Genomic DNA, 22924 nt, shown 5'->3' on the forward strand with positions numbered 1-22924 from the left:
GGATAGCTGAGTCATTTTATTAGAAGTTAAATCTGGCTTCACACTGTGAATGGATTGGGAACAGGGACACTAATAATTCAGTGATGACGTAAAAAAGGTCTAAATTAGATGATGATAATAGAAATAAAGAGGAGACGGACGCATGAGAAATTTGGCAACTGCCTGAATGTGGGGAGCTGGGGAGAGAAAGCTGACTCCCAAATAAAAAACCATGGCCATCTGGAAAAGGATAGGAGACTCCATTAAATTGGGTCTGGTAAGCATTAGTTCAGCAGCCATGATCATTTGCATAATTTAGAAGCTTACCATGTTGGCAGTTCAACTACATCTGTGTAAGAAATCCTAATAATTCCAAGCCTGACTGCAGCATCATAATGGCAGTCTGTCTATACGCAATGAACAAGAGAAGAGGCCCTGTCTTCTGTTACCTTTTAGGCCTACTCCAAATATTCAGTTAAGGACAAACTGTATGGACAAATGCAGAAAGATGAATTGAGGCCAATTTACTGTGGGTCATTCTACCCCAGGTTTGATTCTGTTTCGGGTACTATTACATTACACTAGAAAGGAAATTTGTTAGGTCATCTGAGAAGAAATTGGGGCCACAAAGTTGAATTTATCGGTTAGAAAAAATCTTCAAAAGTTAGGTGAGAAAATAATGAATCTCTGTAGCATGATAAAGAGATCTGTAAACTTTTAGTGCTTTGAAAAATGTGATATGATTCCAAAAATAATAAAATGTTTACAATTGTTGAAGCTGGGTGATAGCTATATGGGGGTTCATTATACTTTTGATTAAGCTTGAAAATGGTAATAACGAAGAATAAAATATATTTCTAAAATCTGACTTTAATGAACATGATTTATAGCTAACTCATAACTGGTCTTTAATCAAGACAAATCTGTTTACTGATCAAATATTACCATAGGTTTTTATAGTTAAGTATGAAATCAAAAGCAAAATATATTGTGTGTGGAGGGGGGGCATTTCTCAGGAAAATAAGAAAAAATGAACAGAAGTAAATGTGGGAATACATTTTTTGGTCTCCTTTTATTTCATTGAGTATATGGCTAGTCTTCCCTTCCTTTTATAAATATTAGTGAATACTTTAACTCTTCAGGAAGCACCTTAGAAAGCACTTACTGATTAAAGATTAGTATCTTTCCTTCCGATACAATTTAGGTATCAATTTTTCCAGTACTTTTGTACGTAACTTACAAAGAAATGTGAACATGCAAGATTATTATAATTCATAAAGTCTTTTATATCACATATACTTTCATTTGATTAGACTTTATCAATGAAGTTGGATTAACACTCCCTTTCGCCTTGATATGATCAGTTACATAATTTTTTAAATAATTTTTTTCAGATTATGAAAGTAATATATATTTATATAATATGTCTGGAAAGCTACACTTTCTAACAGGTAATACAAGGAGAAAATGGGATTAGAGAGACAATTTTCACTGAATACACTTTTGTACCTTTTGATTTTGAAATAGGTGAATCTATCCTATTCAAAAGTTTTTTGGCTACCATCAATAAATCGACAAACAGCAAGTGTTGGCAAGGATGTGGAGAAAAGGGAACCCTCACGCACTGTTAGTGGGGTAACAAATTGGTGCAGCCACTATGAAAAACAGTATGGTGGTTCCTCAAAAAATTAAAACTAGAACTACCTTATGACCCAGCAATTCCACTTCTGGGTAGTAATCCAAAGAAATCCAAAACACTAATTCAAAAAAATATATGCATCCTTATGTTTAGAGCAATATTATTTACAAAAGCCACTATACGAAAGCAACCTATGTGTGTCCATCAATAGACGACTGGATAAAGATGTGGTATGTATATACAAGGAATATTACTTAGCCATAAAAAGAATTGAATTTTACCATTTGCATAGATGGACTTAGAGGGTATTATGCTAAGTGAAATAAGTCAGAAAAAGACAAATCCCATATGATTTCACTTACACATGGAATCCAAAAAACAGAATAAACAAACAAAACAAAAACAGACTCATAGATATAGAGAACAAACTGACGGTTACCTGATGGAAGGGGGGTTGGACAAGGATTAAGAAATACAAATTGGCAGTTACAAAACAGTCATGTGGAATACAGTCAATAATATTGTAATAACTATGTATGGTGCCAAGTGGGTACTAGACTTATCAGGGGGACCACTTTGAAAGTTATACAAATGTCTAACTACTATGTTGTACACCTGAAACTAATATAATACTGAATGTTAATTATAATTTTAAACATATTCAAATAAATGTTTTATTTTTTATATAAAAACAACAAAGCTGATTGCAGAACATTTCAAAAACATGAAAAATGATAGAGGAGAAAACTAAATTATCTATAAATATTACTATTCGGAGATAGCCACTGTTGACTTTTGATATATTCCAGTACTTTTTTTTCTAATATTTTTTCTTTACTGAAGAAATTGAAATGAAACATGTTTGTTTTCTTGTTTTTTTCCTTATTAAGTTGATATAAAATTTAATAGTAAGTAGGATGGCACACTATATGTATATGGTCATATATACCAAGTAACAAAAGATTTGAAAGGCTAGAATATTCGATTAAACGAACACATATATTGTTTGAATTCCTAAATAAGTTTGATAAATAAAACCCAAAGAATCTAGGATCATTATTTATTTGCTATAAACCTCCCTTTTCTTCTATTTAAGTAAGGAAAAAGGAGCAAAAAAACCCCTCCCAATACTTTTTTATTATAGCATTGATAGGTAAGGACTTTGACCTATGAGAGCAAAGGTCCAAAGTTCAAACAGCAGAGAAAGTGCTATGGAAACTATGGGTATTCAATAAGTATTGACCAATGGTAATAACAAAGAAGTAAGGTTATTGTGTTTTGGGATAATGGAAAAATACAAAAGATAAGATGATGTCTCCTTGAGGGAATTACTGTGACAAAAGTATCATTAATGCAGTCTTGGGTAGATGGTGATTGGATAGGGCTATTACTATGGCTGTAAGTTGCCATGGAACACATATAATTACAACTAATTGTTCATTTGGACCATCTTCAAAATAAATACCTCCTACCTAGACCTAATAGATTGTGCATTGATCAGCAATCGATAAGGCTGTTAAAGTGACTGGGTTGGTTATACAGTGGCCTAGTAATTTAGTGCCCATAGAAAGACTGTGGATTATTTTGAGTGTTACTGTGAAACCCAGTTTTGGTTAGCAAAGAAAAAGAACAATGCAAGTGTAAAAGGGGGGAAAGTTAACAATTTGACTTCACTGCTAAAGGATTTATTCCAGTAGAGTAAGATCTTAGCTGGCTAAGGTGAACTGCTAGCAAACCAGATTACTCACCACTTTTTTTTCTACCAGTCACTGGGTTTTGAGGCGAGAGAGCGAGAGAGCGAGAGAGAGAACAAAATGAATGTAATGTGAAAATTATAGGGAGGCAGATTCAGAGTAAGAAACTTTTAATTCCCAAATTTTAACATCTGGTGGGTTATCCCCCATTTTAGATTATTCACAATTGCTTCACAATTTTAGGAGTATCTAAGTTACAATATCTTCCACCTATGGGGTTTGCTGCTTCCATACGAGACTGGAGAGTTACTGCTAGGGTACTTATCAACTTAGAGTAAGTTCCTTTCAATACCAAACCCTTTCTCCTTGGACTCTCTATGATCATTCTGGCAAAGAGTGAACAATTTTTATGTGTTGGAACTACTAGTGTTTTATTTAAATCTTTGTATGTTAGGTGTGAAATCATATCTCAGTGCAATCTACCCTGTACAAAGTGGACGGCTCAAGAGCTCTACTTCCACCAAATAAGTCTAAGCCCAGAGACAGTTGAGAATCAAAATAAGCAATGGGTTGACAATTTGTGGCCTTGTTGCTCAAAAATAGATTCTACATCATTAGACTCCAGACTCACACTTGGCGGAGTGAGAAGTTCACACTGAGAGAGACAGGTGAAAATTGAGACTCTGTGACCATCTCAGTCACTTTGGGGCATATGCTCGATGACTGATTCTATCACCAATTCATTATTTAAATTCTTTTTATCCCCTCATTAGCCCTTTTTTGCTGAATATGTATAAATTCATGTAAAGTATGTCAAGTAAATGTATGATGCAACTCTATTGTACTAGAGTAGAGGAATTATGTTTTTGGTATCCCCCATTGCACTATATTTTTTAAACGTCTAGGATAGCAATGATTTAATGCAATGTCACATCAGGGATGCATGCCAACAAATTAGAAAATGAATTTTAGAATTTGTACGCAGCCACTCAAAAAGCAAAAATTTGACACGTGATAATATTAGTTCCAAACACAAAAGGAAAGCATCATACCTGCAGAATATATTGTGTGAGGTCAACTGCTTCTTTCTTCTCATGAACAAGTAGAGTTTCTTTGTCTTCTACAGTAATAATATTAATTTCTCCACGACGTACCTCCTTCATGCCCAGAGGGCGTTTTCTAACGCAAACTCTGATTTTCTCCATCTCAGTCCAAGAATTCTCTTTCTCTGAGGTATTCTGTCTGATATATGTTAATAAGTGGGCTTTAATTTTTACTAATAGGATAAGGCTACTTAAGAGATCAAAGTATCAGTACATTTTATCATACATGGTGATATACATATATATATATATACACATATATACATACACATATATACATATATATATATATATACACACATATATACATACATATATAGTTACATAAGTTTTGACATTGGGAAAGTTCTTATTAGCTAAATCTTCCTGATTATTTCTATCTCCATCCCTATGCCATCCCATCCTTTGTCCAGACCAAAAAACAAGAACAAAAAACATTCCCAAATCCTAAAAGTTGCTTTAGCTCCAAGACGTGTGTTTGGCTTCCAGATGTAGTCTTCCAAAAGGCTTCTAATGATGGATGAGGATACTCTTTCTTTATGTCCCCAAAACTCAGGCTAGTCAATCCTCAAAATCTAATGCAATATGCTACCATCCCTCCAAGGCCTTTACAAGACCCAAACCCATATCTCTTGTTTCCTTTCAATCCAATTATCCTTGTACATTTACTGTCTTCTTGATCATTCAATCTAATTTTTTTAAATCCTGAGTTTACTAAATACCTTAAATTAGGTGGTAGGTTTCAATGTACTTTTCCCCATTTCTCTCAGGTATATTCTTCCTTTGCCTTGTTCTTGTACTTCCTCTTTTTGCCCACCCTGATATGTATTTGTTAGAATACTATATTTCTTCTTCCTGGGACAATATTATGACTGGCTCTGCCTACTAAATTCACTCTTCTATTCAGATGCATTTCTTCTCTGGCTCTAACTTCAGTGAACTCATCAATCTTAATATCCAGAATATTTGAGGCAAATATTCTTTGGGTTAGGGATACAAAATTCATCAAGTTTACTTGCTGAGCTTATGGTGGTATGCATATGTACATCATATATATAGGAACTGACCATATACCTATATAGAAATTCCTCTCAAGCTAGGTAACAAGAAAGTAGGATTCTTGAAAGTAGGAGTTTTCTAAGGATCAATGGCATTTGGTCTATATACTAAGAATGTCTTAGCAAGACAAATTATTCCTTTCCTTTATACTTTAGAATTTGATTAATAGCCCTTAAAAAGCCTTTTATAATAAATTTTGCACAGGATATTTCACTATATAATTGCTTCATTATCAATTTCAATTTTCTGAGCCCTCAACTGGCTAGAAAGTTATTTTTGCCAGGATCTAAATTAGTAAAAATAGCAAATGAAATTTCTAATATAATGTATAAAGGACTACTCAAGGCTTTTAAGGCATATTTCGTTCTTTTAACCACCATATAGCAAACTTTTAAAAACATACCATTTTGAGGTTAAGTGTGGCAAAATCTTGACAATCATTAAAAGCAGATGATGAACATGGGGGTTCATTGTTTTATTTTCTCTTCTTTTGCATGTTCGATTTTTTACAAGAAAAAGCAAAATTTAAATGCATCATTTTAACAAAGGCTTTGTATTAAAATCTCTAGTAGTTGGTGTTAATAATCTAATTGTATAAAGCTAATCAAAGAGGACAGAAAATGTCCTTTTTAAAACTGACCAGGGACTTTAGGATGGGTCACACAGACAAAAGGACTGTAGTTTTCAAATTCAAGGGACAAAAAGGAATGAATATTCTTTTAAAAGGCATTAAAAAGGTTTGAATGCCCAATCTTCCCTGTCTCACATGCAAAGAGATAAGACAGCTGGGGTTAGGTCTACTCAAGTCTTAAATTTAAGTCAGGGCAACCAGTTCGCTAAATGCCTCAGACTTATTAAAATTCCAAGGTCAGCAATTTATTCTGAACTCTGAGTTGAGGCATCCAAAGAGAACACTCTCTGAATAGAAGACTCCCTAACAGCAAGCCTTAAGTTCTGAAATCCTGACTCCCACTTAAGGTATGGTGAGAAAACAATTTTGAGGATTACTGGGGAAAATGTACCTTCTTATGTCTATTTCTTTTATATAGGCAGTCCCCGACTTACAATGGTTCAACTTAATGATTTTGTGACTTTACAATAGTGCAAAAGAGGTACAAATTGATTAGAAAAAGCACTTCAAATTTTGATCTTTTCTTATGCTAGTGATATGTGGTAAGATACTCTCTCATGATGCTGGACAGTGGCAGCAAGCTGCAGCTCCCAGTCAGGCAAGTGATCAAGAGGGTGAACAACCAATGGTCTATTTATTGCCAGTGTTTTTTGGATACTGTGTTCTGAGCATGCTTAAGGTTGGCTGCGCTAAGCTATGATGTTTGGTATATCAGGTATATTAAGTGCATTTTCAACTTCCGATATTTCAACTTACGATGGGTGGGATGTAATCCCATTATAAGTTGAGGGGCATATGTATAATAAAAAATGGGAAGACTAAGATAATAATGATATAAAAGTTGAAAAAGCCCTGGGTTTGTCATGTATCAACTTCTAAAACAGCACTTATCTCACCAGATGATAGTCTGTTTTCCCACTTACCCCATCCTCATAGAGACTAAGCGTCTCCAGATATCCTAATTATCTTTATATCTAGAATCGAGCCTAACAGAGGTGGTACTTAATATTTGCCAAATAAATAAAATAACAATATTTAAACTAAAATATACATTCTATTCAAATATATAATGCAAATTGGTATATTTATTCTATTTATAAATAATTCCTATTTAGATTTTTATGTGTTGTTCAAGGAAAGACTATAATATTCAAGAAAATATTTGTTTTTTTCACCACTGAGCTAACCAACAGGAAAACGGCAATCCTGGTTTTGATGGTCATGGGACAATCTAGTTCTCTCACAATTAAAAGAAAACAGTATTAAATGCTGTGTTCTGCTAAACCAAACACCCCCTACCCCCGCAAAAAAACTTTCAGAAACACTTTAAAATTACTTTAAGTATTTCAAATTACTAAAGGTACTTTTATCTTTAAAACTAGGCCTTCTTTTTTGGGAATAAAACAACTGATTGGCTATGAGATCCTCTGAAACCTTAGCCAATATAAGACCATATATAAATACCTTGTTTCTCTATAACTCGCCATCTAAAACTTTTAAAGTAACAAAACAAGCAATACATGTTATTAAAAAATTTTTTTTATCTATTACACCAATGTTTGTATTAGGTTATTACTCGATATTTCACCTTTTAGGGACTTTATTTCAAATTCTAACTTGAAACTCTACGTGAAAAGAACTTATTGTCATCCTGATTCTCAAACCCTAAACTCTATCAGAAGTGTCATATTCTTTGCAATCATAAAAATCATCTATCCTTCTTGGGATGGAACTGTAGAAGGTATTCAAAATCAGGACAATATTTCAACATGTGCAGGTAAACTAACTGCTCCAAAGACATACTTCAACTATATGCTCTGTTTTTAACTAAACTTTGTCTCCTGGTTGGTTTAAGGGAATTTGATAGCATTAAAAAAAAATCCTGTGGAATGCATTTTTTTTTACCCACTGTAGAAGCCTAGTTAACTATTTTACCTTCATGGATGCACTGGTTGTATCAATGTTACACTATAATAAATAATAGAAACAGGACTGCTATAGAAATAATAGCAGATCTTGGCAAGTAGTAGCTGTTTGATGTACCTGAATAACATCTCTCTCACCTGAAAAGTCCCAGTTCCTCATTAATTTTCCATCGAAGTATTTCTATTATCAATGCAGAAGCTGTTTGCTATCATTTTCTGTAAATAAGAAGTAGGCTCCTCTCCTCTGGTTATGAAGAAGACTGCCTTTGCCTGAGGTCACCCTCCCTCCAAAAAAAAAAAAGATAAAAATAATTACCTGATACCTGAATGAGGGATTCCATAATTATACCCTGAAACATGAGAGACTCTTTGAATAATGGGAATACTACAATCCCCTAGTATTGGAGAAAAGTGATTTGATGAAAAGAGTAAAGTATTAGTTTCTGTTTGCACATAGGAATCAGCAGCTGTGGCATTCAGGATTCTTGTTTTTGTATGGTTCTGGGAATCATCTGGTAGCATGTGCTCTAGCACTTTTAGGTAACTAGACTTCTGTTCATTTGCAGAAAAATCTGATAAATTGCACATTTCAAACTCATATTTGCTGGTAGTTCTATCTTTGTTGTCAGCAGGAGAATCAAAATGCAGTTGCCTGCGAGGTCCAGATCTGGGTTCCCGAGGCTTGATATACAGGCTGTTTCTCTGAAGAGGATGCTCTGGACTACTGACTGCTTCATCCTCTTCCTGCATAATCTTAATGATTTTGATAAGTTGGAAGAGACGTTTGCGGTCGTTCATGTCATGGACTCCCAATCTGGAGTAGTCCTTCATTGTAATCTTGGCTAATTCATCTATTTTCTGAAGGCCAAGGGCAGTAAAATGAGGATAATACTGTGCAAGCTCAGCTTCACAAAGACATTCATACAACCAGGATGTCATTTTTGTAAAAGAGTTTCTACAAATTCTGAAGAGGAAAAAAAAGTCATTCATTTAAAATTCAGTATGTATAATACAATGATTCCTTTAAAAATGAAAGTACAAAACAAACATGCATTCTAGCATACCAGGTTTTCAATAAATAAATGATTAAACACATAGTGCATAAACAAAGATACAAGTAACAGATGTAATTTGTTCATTTGCTTAATAAAAAGAGACTTTCAATTGTAATACATACATAGCTACATGCACACACACTTAACACAAGTCACTTACTTATTTCTAGGGAGTTCCTTCCAACCTTGCAATATCTAGTTAACACATGACACAAACTACTGAAACCTCGCTCCCAACCACTGACTATAGTAAGACTAATTTTAGATGTTCAAGTTAACACCAAGGCATGTTGCACAACTGTTTTCCATGATTAATGAACAAAGGCTAAGAAATCTCAGAATGGGAAGCAAAGTTAAACAGCAAACTACAGAGGGCTATAAACTAATATAACTCAGAGAAAATCTCATTTGAAACTGCTGAGTACTAGTAAAAGTTGTATAAAGAGGTAAAAACATCTTTTTTCAGAATCTGCTGAGTCACAATTTCAGATCATTCTAAAAGGTAGGTGGTCACAGATGTCTACATGTACAGAAGCTAGGAAATTAATACTAGGGTCAAGATTTTAAAGTTGCACATTAAAATGCTTAATATGCCAAGACATTTAATTAAATAGTAACAAATCATGTGGTTATAACATATAATCCTGGTCTATTACTAAAGTCAGGACCCTAAAAAGTTCTCCATACCACTATTAAGTTCAAGTTCACAAGAACATTCAAAAGTAAACTATGTTTTCTTTTAAAAATCTGTCTAATAATTCAGGGTTTTCAAAATGCAATTAGTTCATGGTAAAGCCTTTCTGTTTTTCATTTTAACTTATATTTTGTCTTCACTCTAGGAGAAAGAGAGAAAGAGGTCAAGGCCGAGTAATAATGACAAAGGACTCTGCATAATTAACTTTGGAGGAAATGCTACTTAGGCTAAAGAAAAGGCCAAAGGGGCTAAGTAACATATCCTAAACTGATCCTGCCCTTCTCCATTTGTGGTAGATTGAAAAAAACAAAAACAAGACACACACACACATTCTTTGCAGGTCCCTTCATCAAGAAAAGGAGTCTATTTCTCCTCCTATCGCATCTAGGCTGGCCTTGTGACCTGTTTTGGCCAAGAGAATGTGGTAAAAATGACACTTTTTGATTTCTATGCCTAAGCCTCAAGAGCCCTTACAGTTTCTAAAGCTTTGGAACTCTTCTGCTACTCAGCCTACAGCCATCACCAAAGCTAGACATCTGAGAGAAGCAATCTGCAACTACTTAGCCCCAGTAGTGCCACCTGATGATTACAGGCACATGAGTGATCCAGGTGAGATCAGGACTATCTAACAGCTCAACCCAAATATCTGATTCACAGAATGGTGAGCAAATAAAACAATAATTGTTTTAAGCCACTAAGTTCTAGCTTACACAGCAGTAGATAACGGCAACAGCACTTCTATATCTTTTTAAATGCGGTATCTCTACCTGAAATGTTCCCAACTCCCTTTGCCTTTACAATGAGTTATGTCCCACCTTTCAAGATAGCTCAATAGCTATCCCTTACCCCTATAAAACCTTTCATTTCTCCCCTCTTCTACCATTTTACCACCAAACACCTGAATGTAGTAGTTAAACCAGGCCACCAATTCTTCTACTACTGTTTCTTCTATCTGTAATACCCATCATTTCCAGGAAAAACCCTATTTATATTTTTCTTCTGGGAGGTAAGTGCTAGCAAGGGGTAACTAGTATTTCCTGTGTGCTTCAGGAACAATAGCAGTAAGTATATTCTGAGCATTAACTATATACCAGGCACTATTCTAAGTACTTTGTTAACCTCCAAACAATCTTATGAAGTAGATAAATGTGTGACCTTTTATCTACTTAATTTACTTAATTTAAGGAAGTTATTTAATTTAACATCTCTGAAACTCATTTTTCTCAACTTCAAATGAGAATGTAATAGTCCCCACAATTCCTAGGGTTAGGTTTCAATGAGAAAATATTTCTAAAACTCTCAGCATAATGCCCAGTACATACTTAGTACCCAATAAGTGTTAGTAGTTATTACTACTGTGATTGTTATTTCTGTGTTACTATCTTCACCACCTTGCCCAGAACCTAGAACAGAATAAGGCTTTAATGTTTTGGTGTGTTTTAAGTTATTTCTAAGCAGTTATATTCCTCCACGTGGCACAGTCTAAGCCAGAGGAAAAGGTTAAGTGCTATACAGTCTTCTCAATTTCCACAGGCTGTACAGGATCCTGTATTTCACAAATTCCCTCTGCAACACATCAAACATTTCCTAATCTAATTCTGATAGTCATGGCTTAGTAAGTATCTGCAAGACTAACGTATTCATCTAGCAATGCTTAGATCTCATAATATCATGGGGGCGTGCAGTGCCAGAGATAGCAGCAATCTGGACATGCAGGTTAAAGCAGCCATGTATGTAAGCATGCACGTAAGGCATGCTTCTACATAAATTGGAAGCATGGTGCCTTTCTGAGCTCTACAGTTAACCTATGTCCTTTTGTTTTAAAATCAGATATGCTTCTTTGTTCCACATTACATTTTACAAACGTCCAGCCCCTCAGAGATACCTGAGTCTCATCCCAGAGCCATTAAAAAAACAAAAAAACTCCCAGGTTTTTGGGGTGACAGACATTAAGAACACTGAAAAAGCTTACTGGGTGATTAAGATTGTACTCCATTGATCTATATTTAACAAAATTACAAATGCAAATGCACTGAACCAGCAATTCCACTTCTAGGAACTTAGCCTACAGATATTCTGTATAAGTACAAAATGACATAGGTACAAACTTATTCATGGCAGCAAAGAAATAGAATAGAGACTGGTTAAATAAATTATGGTAATCCATTAAATGGAATACTACGAATTACAAAGAATAAGTAAACACTCAATATATAATTAAACAAAAAGAAAGCTCTCCAATATAGTAAGAGACTAACAAAGTTACAGAACAGTTTGTAAAGGTACCATTTATTAAAAAGAGGTCACAGATCTATAATAAATCTGTATATTTGCTTATCGGTCATAAAATATTTTTGACAGGATGTACAAGAAAGTATTAACTTTGGTCTCTGAGGGGAGGGAACTAGTTGTTGAAGGGCAAGCATGAGGAGAATACTGTATACCAATAAATGCTAGTGGTTATTATTACCTTTGCTATTGTTATTTCTATTTCACTGCTGTCTCCATTGCCCAGAGTAGGACCTAGAACAATTGTTTTTAAACTCTGAAACTATGTGACCATATTACTTAATTAAAAAATACATTTCTAGTTTCATCTGCCCCCCTCCCTTGCAATCTCCCCAAATTTACCTGAAACAACTACTTGTTACTATTTTGGTGTTTTTCCTTACAGCTTTTTAAAATGCATTTTTTTACATTGTATATAAAACTGTACTCATAACTATACCACAATCTACTTTTTATTTAACAAAAGCATTTTCATATGCTGTTCGTTATAGCCCTTAAAAACAATCCACACTATTATGTTTGCTGAATAAATTAATTAGCTCAAGGAGATGAAATTTCTTCTTCCAAATTCCTATAGTGTTTTGATTGTAAAACTGATAAGGCATTTATTAGACTCATATATTTTTTATTTTTTGCCAGCCTTCTTCCAGAGATGATGTAGGGTGGCTCTGCCTTATACTATGTGCAAATTCCTAAAGAGAAGAGCAATATGATCCCACTCAGCCTAGCATTGTCCTAGACAGGTGTGCAACAAGTATTTGTTGAATGAACGGAATCTGCTTAGATAGGACAAAGGACAAAAAGTTCTACCATTTCTACCTTTTACCCAAGGCAACTAAATGATTAGAAGATTTCATGAAGCCTGCTTATGTGGCTATGGAGTTGTTTTCTCTGTTTCCTAATTCTTTACAAGTCCCATCACCCAAAGTAACAAAGACAACCAGGGTCCTTACAACCCAGAATTGCCTAATACACAGGTCTTTACAAACGCCACCCTGAAAACCTCATATAGTTCAAAGACACACTATCTAACAAGGCTAATCTCATTATTTCAGCAAATAGTCCACGGTCATACTATTTTGATGATCTGACAAAACTAAAATTTATTGAATTGAATACATTTATTGAATAGCCTCAAATGAGGGCTATTTCGTTATCCCAAGTAGAGTTTATATATGATAGCAGGCCTAAAGTAATTCTTTCAATTTCCAATTTTCATAGTAAGTAGTTATTTTGGATGGAGTCCAGCGAATTCTTTCAGGGTTTTTTGGTTTTGCTTTTTTGTGGGGGAAGGGAGTGTTTTTGTTTTCAAATTCATTAACTCATGGGTTTTTATATATTTTATCCATTTCACATCCATATATCCATTATATATTTTATCAATCAATTGCCTTAGTCTTTGACACCTTCATCTTGTATATATCCTGGCCAAACTAAAATCGGCTTTCCTCCAAGAAACACGTCTCTGTTCTAGAAGTAGCTGCCCAGTGTCTCACATCCAACTAAAGGTTATACATTTCCAGCAAGAAAGGATAAAGAAAGCACAGAGGGCCTGGGCATTGAAGAAAGAGGGAAAGAGTGAGCACAACCACACTGCCTCTTCCCTTCAGAGAAAAGGAACAGCTCCATACAGCCACAAAAGTAGCTAATCCAGAAAGGTCACTACTCGCTTCATATTTGGGTTACTGAAGAGTCTCTCCAGGTCATTTTTTAAGTCCAATGTCAACTCCAAACAATTAGTTGTGGTTTCTGGAAGGACTCATTTAGAAAGACTTTGAGGCATTTACAACCATTAATAGAATACAGGATAAGAATTTGGGAGCTGGGAGGTGTCAGGTCATTTCCATTTTGTTCCTTGTGCCCCTCCTTATATATGAGTTAAGAATTTACCACTGATGCCTTTGTCACACTATAACTATAGGATGTAAATGAAGTTCCTCAACATAAAGATGATAGGATATAATAACCACTAAACAGAAAAATCAGACAAATGGAATATAGGGCCAAAATTTGTAGTAAATTAAGTATTTCAAATATTTTAAGAAATTTGCCTGACTCAAATGTCCTCTACCACTACTAGTTCAAATAAAGATTCAGATAAAAATGACAAATAGGTAAAGGGAAAGTTAGAGATCAAGGTTGATAACTGTTAACTTTGTTTAGTGTTTGAGCATTCTACTATCTTAGCTATAATTTTACTGGGTAACCTCAAGCAAAGAGGGCAAATACATAGCCTACAAATACACAAAATAAATATATATCAGTGCTGCTTTACTCCCCTCCTATACCCATGGAAAATAATATAAATCTATTTCAATATTCTCTTATTAAACCCTGAAACAGCCTTAGAATCCTTTTTGGGTGTCTGTGCATGATAGTGTATAATTCCATGAATTTTGACAGTTATATATACCTGTGAAACCACCACTAAAATTAAAATACAGAGTGTTTCTATCATCCTCAAAAGATTTCTCATGCCTCTTTACATTCCATTCTTCCTTCTGGCCTTGGACCGAGGCAACTACTGATCTGCTTTCTGTCATTATATATTAGTTTGTATTTTCTAAAAGTTTATTATAAATGAAATTATACCATATATTCTCTTTTGTATCTGGCTTTTTTCAGTTAGCATAATGATTTTGAGATTTATCCGTAATGCACATAGCACACACACAACGATTTTAGGAGGAGAAAGATCAGAATGAATCAGTGAGTTGCCCAAGGTTAACACAGCACTCAAATCACTCAAAGTTCTAAGATTGGAACTTAGGTCTTCTCATGGCTAGTCCCATGTTCTTTCCACTATTCTGTGCTGCAAAGACAGCCCTATTGCCAGGCCTGCTAACAGGCCCACTATCTACACTGCTCAGCAGGCTGGTTGCTTCCTGCAGATCTATGCCACAGCATGGAATCTCTAACAGCTGCCACCACCAGGAAAATGCCCTGCAAATCAGCAAAATCCAGTGGGGGACAGATGAGGAGGGGGTTACTTGTAGGGCCCATTCACATTCAATGCCACAAGTATGCAGAGTTCTTCTTTGTGACAAACCCAGAGATTGCTAGGTCTCAGCTGTTGGGGTAACAATCAGAAATAGAGTCTTGGAAGAAATCCAGTTGGCAGAAATTCAAATTTACTCATTCTAGTGGCAGAGCAAATAAATTGGAAAGAGAATATATGCAACTTTATTCACAATTAAGGAAGTTTATTCACATTCCAGTATGTGGATAAGATTCAACTATTTAACATGCTCCCTCAAACTCTCCATTTATCTACCTAAACTATGTAACTCTATCCACCGAAGCTGCCTGAAACTGAACTTGGAATCAGAAAACTCTCATTTAGCTGTGTAACCTTGGGCAAAGTCGCTTAGTTTCTCTGAGTTTCATTTCCCTCTCTCAAGGATGCAATAAGATATTCATGTAAAACTAATTTGAAAACTGCAAAGTACTCCATAATGATGAGGCCATGTTCTCTTACTCAGCACTGTGCCTGGCATGTAGGAAGGAGTGTTGACTTAGAAACAAGTACAAAAGACTTTTAACATTATTGAAAGATGGCTTCTATTACAGCAAGTCCTTGCTGTCATTGATAGGTTCTGCAACTAAGAGAAATGATGTATAATGAAACCAATTTCACCACAGGCTAACTGATAAAAACAAGAATTAAGTTCCTCTGACATTTCATCAATGTTATAATCGATGACGTTATTCAAGGACCTGCTATATTTGATGAAAAGCTGAATATGTAACACAGAATCAAAAGGTAAGGGATTAGAGATACTGAAGTAGATGTATTATACTTGCAAAATATAGAACACCATGTGTAGGCTTCTACTAACTTAATACTGTTTCAATAATGGCAATTGTACAAGTACTTTTCTCTCTTTCACTGGCAGAGTTGACAAACATGCCTGATTACCATCTATAATATGGAGATAGTAAGTGATGCTATATATCAAGACCAACGCTTGATGCAAGTATGTCATGTATATGAGTAGTCTTAATTGATTTTCTTTATGAGGTATAATTTATACATGATAAACTAGACTCATTTTAAGTGTACAGTTCTATGACAAATATTTACCCATGTAACCACCATATCAATCAAATACAATCAAAACAGTTCCATGAAACACCTCTAAAAGTTCCTAATACTTCTTGGTAGTCAATCCTGTCCTCCACCATTGGCCCCAGGTAATCACTGACTCATAAATGAGTTATATTTTCTATAATTTCTCATAAAATAAAGTCATGCAGTGTCGCTGTTATATTAAATCTATATATGGAGAGATTTTCTACTTTGTGGAAAATCCACTTTGAATGGTTTTCTTTCTTAGGCCTTTGTAAACAAGCTAAAATGATCATACTATTTTTTATAATTTTTTTCACTGACCTAGTGACATCTGCTAATAAAGAAATGTCTTAAATCAGTTTAATTTTTTTTTTATGTCAACCTGAGGAAAACAGCAAATTAGTGAAACAAATATAAATATACAGTCAATGTCTTGGAAAAAGTATTCTTTATTTTTAAAAAGTGTTTGAAGTAATCCCATGGGTAGATAGGATGTTTTTGCTAAAAGAGTTTTGTCTTCTACTTATAGGGGAAGATAATTCAGTAACTAACATGAGCTCAAGAGCAGGTATTATAATTTCAAAAAATTTGAAAAAAATAATTCTGTTAATCTACTGTTACTTGTTCGTATTATTGTCCAGATTATTCAATATTCTAAAGTTTTTTATCACTATAAAAAAGTACAAAACCTGAATCTAAAGTCTATATATTCCTTGCCAATCAGAAAGACTAGAGGAAAATTGCCCAAATTCTAAAGCATCCAGTTATTTTTAGTTTCTCAAATTTATGTGACATCCCGAATACTTCAATTATCTAAAAGGAAATGAAAAAATGGTCAATAAATCCCTCTAGTACATCATTAAATTTTAACAACTTTGTGATAGAATTAGTTACAATATTTAAAAATCAGGAGCAATTAAAAATATCCAGTTTCTGCTTTTCTTGAAATTAAAAGATACAGTTACATTGAGCCTACAATAAAATAAGGCAACAACAGACCAAAACTGAGTTGTGGCTGCTTTCTTTAGAAGAGCATAAACTATCCTATTCCCATGGTTCACCTGCTCCTGTTTCCTTTATACCAACCATCTTTATTCATTTACATTAATTGGATGGCCCTGTGGGCGTCTGAATTTGAGAACCATGATCTGGTCTAACACCCTCATTTTATGTGGTAACTGAGGATCTGAATGATTAAGTGACTTGCCTAAGGTCACACAGCTTAAGTAGGCTAAACCTCAGTGGCCTTTTCAAACATCTGTTTTCCACTCTCTACTTACCCAATTTTAAATGAATATGCTGTTCCTGAAAGTAAGGAACTACATAGGAAGGTCAGCAGGCATTAAAGTACATTACATGCTCTAACTATTCTTATATGAGTAGTATGAATATACGAGTACTAAAATAGCTTGATTACCAAGAAATATTTCTTCATCTGAGTTTCCCTAAACTGTGATAATGACCACTTTTTAAAATACAAAGAATAGCTTTATTAAGATATAATTCACACACCATACAATGCACCCATTTAAAGTGCATTCAATGGCTTTGGTGACTGGTGGGTATAGACTTATTGGGGGGATCACTTCATAAATTATATAAATGTCTAACCACTAAGCTGTATACTTGAAATTAATATAAATATTGAATGTCAACTGTAACTGAAAAATAAAGTGAATTCAATGGTTTTTAGTATGTTCACATACTAAAACCTCCAACCCATCCAGCCCTAAGCAACTAATAATGATCACTTTTTTAAGGGATTACTAACAAAGTCACTGGGCCCACTCTATCATAAGAAATGGATGCAATGCAAACCAATGTTAGGCATAAGGTCCCTAATTAAGAACGTAAGAAATCTAGTATTATCAGTGGAAGATTAAAAGGTAAATAATATAGTATATACTTTTTCCCCAACAAGGGAATTAGTTATTTCAAACTCTAGGAATTCTTCTTCTTCTTTTTAATAATAAAGACACTGCTTTTATTTAGTTTGATGTGTTTCTATACAGAATGCAGAAAACGCATCTTAAAATCATATAGAAGGAAATAAAATCATCAGTGGTTGGTAAACACTTGAATGTGAGATTGGCTGTGAGATTATTCTATCTATAGACTACTGATTTCAACAGAACACAAGTGATACTAGACAACTGCTTAAAACAGCTGCATAGGAATGAGAATATGATACTTAACAGAATCCTTAAAGCTAGATGTGGATTTTGGGATACCAGCTGTGTAAGTCATACCCAAAAGTAGTTTTTGAGAGATTGTTACATTTTATAACTAAAAAAAGTTTCAAGTTTGTGGTTAAGTAGCTAATGCTTTGCAATTACTGCAATTCTTTTTAAGAGCCCCACTATGATGTTAAGTTTCTAAGTTTGGTGAAAAGCTTGGGAGGAAGCACCTAAAAATAAACACAACAAAACTGTTAAACAGGGCAAGTATTACTCTCTCTATATATAGAGGTTTAATTTTGAAAGACTTCCCAGGAACAGGTGGTAACCAATGTTGGGTTTAAATTCAGTGCTTTATTTTTTTAACAACCGCAGAAGTTATTATTTGCAGATTTTTGCCATTTTGCACTTATAAAATACTTTCAACAAAATACATCTCATGTGCTTAATTGGGAAAATAACCATGACAATCAGTTTTTATAAATTACTAAGATGAGACAGGTTCTTTTACTCAGAGTTACATCCTTTTGGGAACCACTGCCACAATGGCACGAGGAATTATTTATAAAGGAGTGACGCTGAGAAACCAAAGAACAATTAACAGTTCCACTCACTGGAATCTAAATTATTAATATATAATTAATTGTGTTACTCGATTAATCCTCCAAGACTTTTTTATCTTTTTTTTTCAATTATAGTTGATATTCAATATTTTATATTAGCTTCAGGTATATGGCTCAGTGGTTAGACATTTATAATTTATGAAGTGATCCCCTTGATTAGTCTAGTACCCACCTGGCACTACACATAGTTATTACAATATTGACTATATTCCCTATGCTGTACTTTACATCCCTATGACTATTTTGTAACTGCCAATTTGCACTTCTTAATCCCTTCACCTTCTTCATTCATGCCCCAACCCTCCTCCCACTTCCAAGACTTTTTATGATAGATGGTAATTATTATCACCTCCTTTTTACAAATGAAGAAACACCAAGGCATGGATAATTTATTTAAAACAATTATATGAATTTGTTTTAGAAAGTAATCATATCCACATGTTGGCTACATGATTCTATACCATTAGTTTTTATCTAATCAAATCACAACATAAGCAAGCAACTAATTTAAAAGACTATAATAGACACAGCTCCTCATTGCTGGTGAACTATCAATTAAAGTCTTTCTGGCTTAGATATTGTGCAATATTAATAACTGGGTATTTTCAGAATTCTAGGATAACTTTAGTTCAACTAACAATAAAACTGACAATCTCAGGGATGTCTTGCAGCAAAAACATGCAGGAATCATTACCAAAATGTCCCCACAACTGAGCATTTGAACTACTTGTCAAAAACCAAGAATCATTACCTCCCCCACAAAATCTGCCCTGCCATCTTTCTGTTCCTTGGCAGGTGGGGCTGGGTGAGTGACATTACCATCCATTCAGTCAGTAGAGCTAAACTGGAAAGCATCCCAGACTCCATCCTCTCGCTTTAATCCCAAATCTAATCGACAGGTCCAGTCAATTTAATCTCCTAAATATCTGTCAAATGTCCCCTCTACTATCCTCATTCCTACCATCACAGCCTTGGTGGTTCAGCCCCAGTATCCTTCACCTAGATCATTACATGTCTCTTAACTGCTCTCTGCCTCAAGCTTTGTCTCTCCAAACTATCCTCTATGCTACAGTGCCAGATCATTGTTTTGAAAGCAGTTATGACCATGCTGCTCCCTTATTTAAAACTCTTCAGTGGCATCCTGTTACCTACTTAAAGGACAAAATCCAACCTCCGTAGCATGTCCTACAAAGCCTTCTCTAGTCTAGCCCCTTCCTCTCTCTCTAGTTGAGTTAGCTTCTTAGACAGTTTTATTTCTCTGTGCATTCACATCGTGCTCTTAAATAGCCTCCTCCTCTTTCTCTCATCGAATCTCACTTAATCTGTCTACCTGTTACTCATTGATTAAAACACAAATGAGGTCTTTTCTGAACTCCCCAGATGTGGATGGATGTCCCTTCTGTGTTCGTATCATACCTTTTGCATACCTCTATCACTGCAGTTACATTCTTTAATAATTATGAGTATATCTATTCCCTCCACTAGAATATGATCCTCTAGTAGTAAAAGAATATGTCTTATCAATCTTTTTATCCCCAGTATCCAAAACAATGTCTGGAAATAATAAACATTCTATAATCATTTAACGAATAAATAAATATCCCTGTACTATTTTAAAAACTACATAAAAGCATTTGATATCATTTGTAGTCATAGGCAAGAGAAACTTTTTTATCGGGGTAATTTGATTACTTAGGAAAATCTGGCAGAGTTGGTAGTGCCCTAATTTACTGCTCCTGGGCAACAAAATGAAACAAAATTAGTTATATTACTCAAATGAATTAGTAGGGACACAGCTATGGTCACAATTCCAACTTTCATCCAGTTATTAAGTTAGGCCCTCTTATAGTCACTGAGGATACATCAGTGAACATAACTGGTAAGGTCACTACCTTCAAAATGTATTGTTCTAGTGGGAGGAGATAATCAAATAAGCAAGATAATTTCAGATAGTGATAAGTGCTACAAAAAAAATTAAGCAGAGTTAAGGGTCTATTTCACATTGGATGAGCAGAAAAGGCCTCATTCAGAGGGGAACATTTGAGGTGAAATCTGAAACAATACTGAGGAGTCATTCATGTAAAGATCAAGATGAAGAGCATTCCAGGGAAGCACATTGGTCCTAAGGTGGAAATGAGCACAGTATGATCAAGAGAACACCAATTTGGCTCTAGCACAGTAGGTGAAAGGGAGAGTAGTATGAGGACAGAAAGGTAGGGGCCAGATTGAGCCATGTAAAGGTGTCTCAATTTTCATTTAAATCATTGGACAATTTTAAGTAGGGAAAGAACATGATCTTTAAAGATCATTCTGCTAGTTCTGTGGAAAATGGATTATAGAGGGTGGGCAAAAATGGAAGGAAGGAGATAATTTAGAAAGCTATTAAAGTTAAGACAAAAAATAGTGACTTGGAAAAGATGTTTGCTTCTGTGAGGATTAATTAGGGTAATGTAAATAAAATGCTAAATTCAATGTCTGACACAAACACCCAGCAATAAAATGGTGTGAGATAATAGAAAATATATATTGGTCTCTGCTCCTGGTTCCTGGCACACAGCTCCTAAAACCTTTGTAATTTTCTAAGTAATAAAAGCATTAAGGACATCTCTTATTCTAATATTTGGTCTTAGACATTGTCCTTGACCCAAGGGCTCCTAAAACCCCTGTAAATTCCTAAATGATAAAGCACCAGGAGCATCTTTTGTTCTGAGGCAACTCTGGGTGGGCTCCTGGATGGGGGCTGGTCACAAGAAAGACCAAGCCATAACTAGAAGCTTGGAATTTTCAGCCCTACCTCCTATTCTCCAGAGAGGAGAGAGGCTAGAAACAGAGTTAGTAATTGCTCATGCCTATGTGATGAAGCCTCCATAAAAATCCCAAAAGTATAGGGTTCAGAGAGCTTCCAGTTTGGAGAACACATCTACACTGCAAGGGTGACACACCTCAACTCCAGGGACATAGAAGTTCCCATGCTTGAGATTCTCTCAGATCTCGCTCTATGTATCTCTCCCTCTGGCTGTTCATCTGTATCCTTTAATAAACTGGTAAACATTAAGTGTTTCCCTGAGTTCTGTGAGCTGCTCTAGCAAATTAATTGAACCCAAAGATGGAGGTCATGGGAACCTCCAATGTGTAGCCAAATCTGATGGAAAGCGTAACTTGGGGACCTACTACTTGCAATTGGCATCTGAAGTGGTATAGGAGCAGTCTCACAGGACTGAGTCCTTAATCTCAGGGATTTGACAATATCTCCAGATAGACTGAGTTAAAGTGAAGGACACCCAGCTGGTGTCACAGAGAATTATTTGGTAGGGGAAAAGCCCCCACATATTTAGTGACCATAAGTGTCATAAGTGAAGTATTCTGTGTGACTAGTAAAAGAGATGTGCAGGAGTAAAAGAAATGAGGTTTTTCCCTACACAGGAAAAAAGATACACAGGCACAAAACAGTTTTTCCAATACAAAATGGTACCTAATATTAGTCTATGCCTATGGAAAAGTCTTATTTAATAAAATATAAACATCAAAATCCTTGAGACAGTAACTCAGGAAGTATACAATGACCACAGCACTCAAAGTATAAAAAGCAGAACTCATTCATTTAACGAAATTTGTTGAGGATCTACTCTGCACAAATTATGAACAGGTTTGCTGAGTCAGCATCGGAAATTGGATTAATAGATCAATTAATCTGTAAGGAATCTGAGAAGAGTTCAACACCTCACTTTATAAACAAAACTGTAGCCCAGAGAAAGAAACTGCTATTTCTACTGAAATTGCTACCTAAACTGGAACATGAAAGGATCATACCCTAATTTCCCCCAAGGACATACTATGAATATCTAAAGATTTTCAATAACAACATAAACCAAAAGTTTTTAATGAAATGCTTTGTGGGCAGTACATTAATGTACTACACTAAGAATAATGTAATATTTATATAAAGCCTTTGATATAGTGCTTTGCACAGGGTAAATGCTCAAT

The 22924-nt window shown here is 34.8% G+C and overlaps 1 protein-coding gene across 3 annotated transcripts in view; it reads right to left on the bottom strand.

Moving 5' to 3' along the window:
• The window catches only part of KIF24 (kinesin family member 24), a 49409-nt gene that overhangs the window by 25009 nt on the left and 1476 nt on the right, over positions 1–22924 (bottom strand). Inside the window, exons 2-3 of one of the 3 annotated variants that reach the window (XM_011381414.2) lie at positions 8347–8994; positions 4365–4554 (exon numbers count right to left, since the gene is read on the bottom strand). In XM_011381414.2, coding sequence (XP_011379716.1) covers positions 4365–4554; positions 8347–8969 — 813 coding nt within the window. In that variant the 5' untranslated portion in view covers positions 8970–8994. Of the gene's footprint in view, positions 1–4364; positions 4555–8168; positions 8316–8346; positions 8995–22924 lie in introns of all 3 variants that reach the window. The other 2 variants (XM_011381416.2, XM_023524068.1) reach the window with 2 other exon arrangements.

The sequence above is a fragment of the Pteropus vampyrus genome, unplaced genomic scaffold (assembly GCF_000151845.1).
Source record: "Pteropus vampyrus isolate Shadow unplaced genomic scaffold, Pvam_2.0 Scaffold436, whole genome shotgun sequence".
NCBI lineage: Eukaryota > Metazoa > Chordata > Mammalia > Chiroptera > Pteropodidae > Pteropus > Pteropus vampyrus.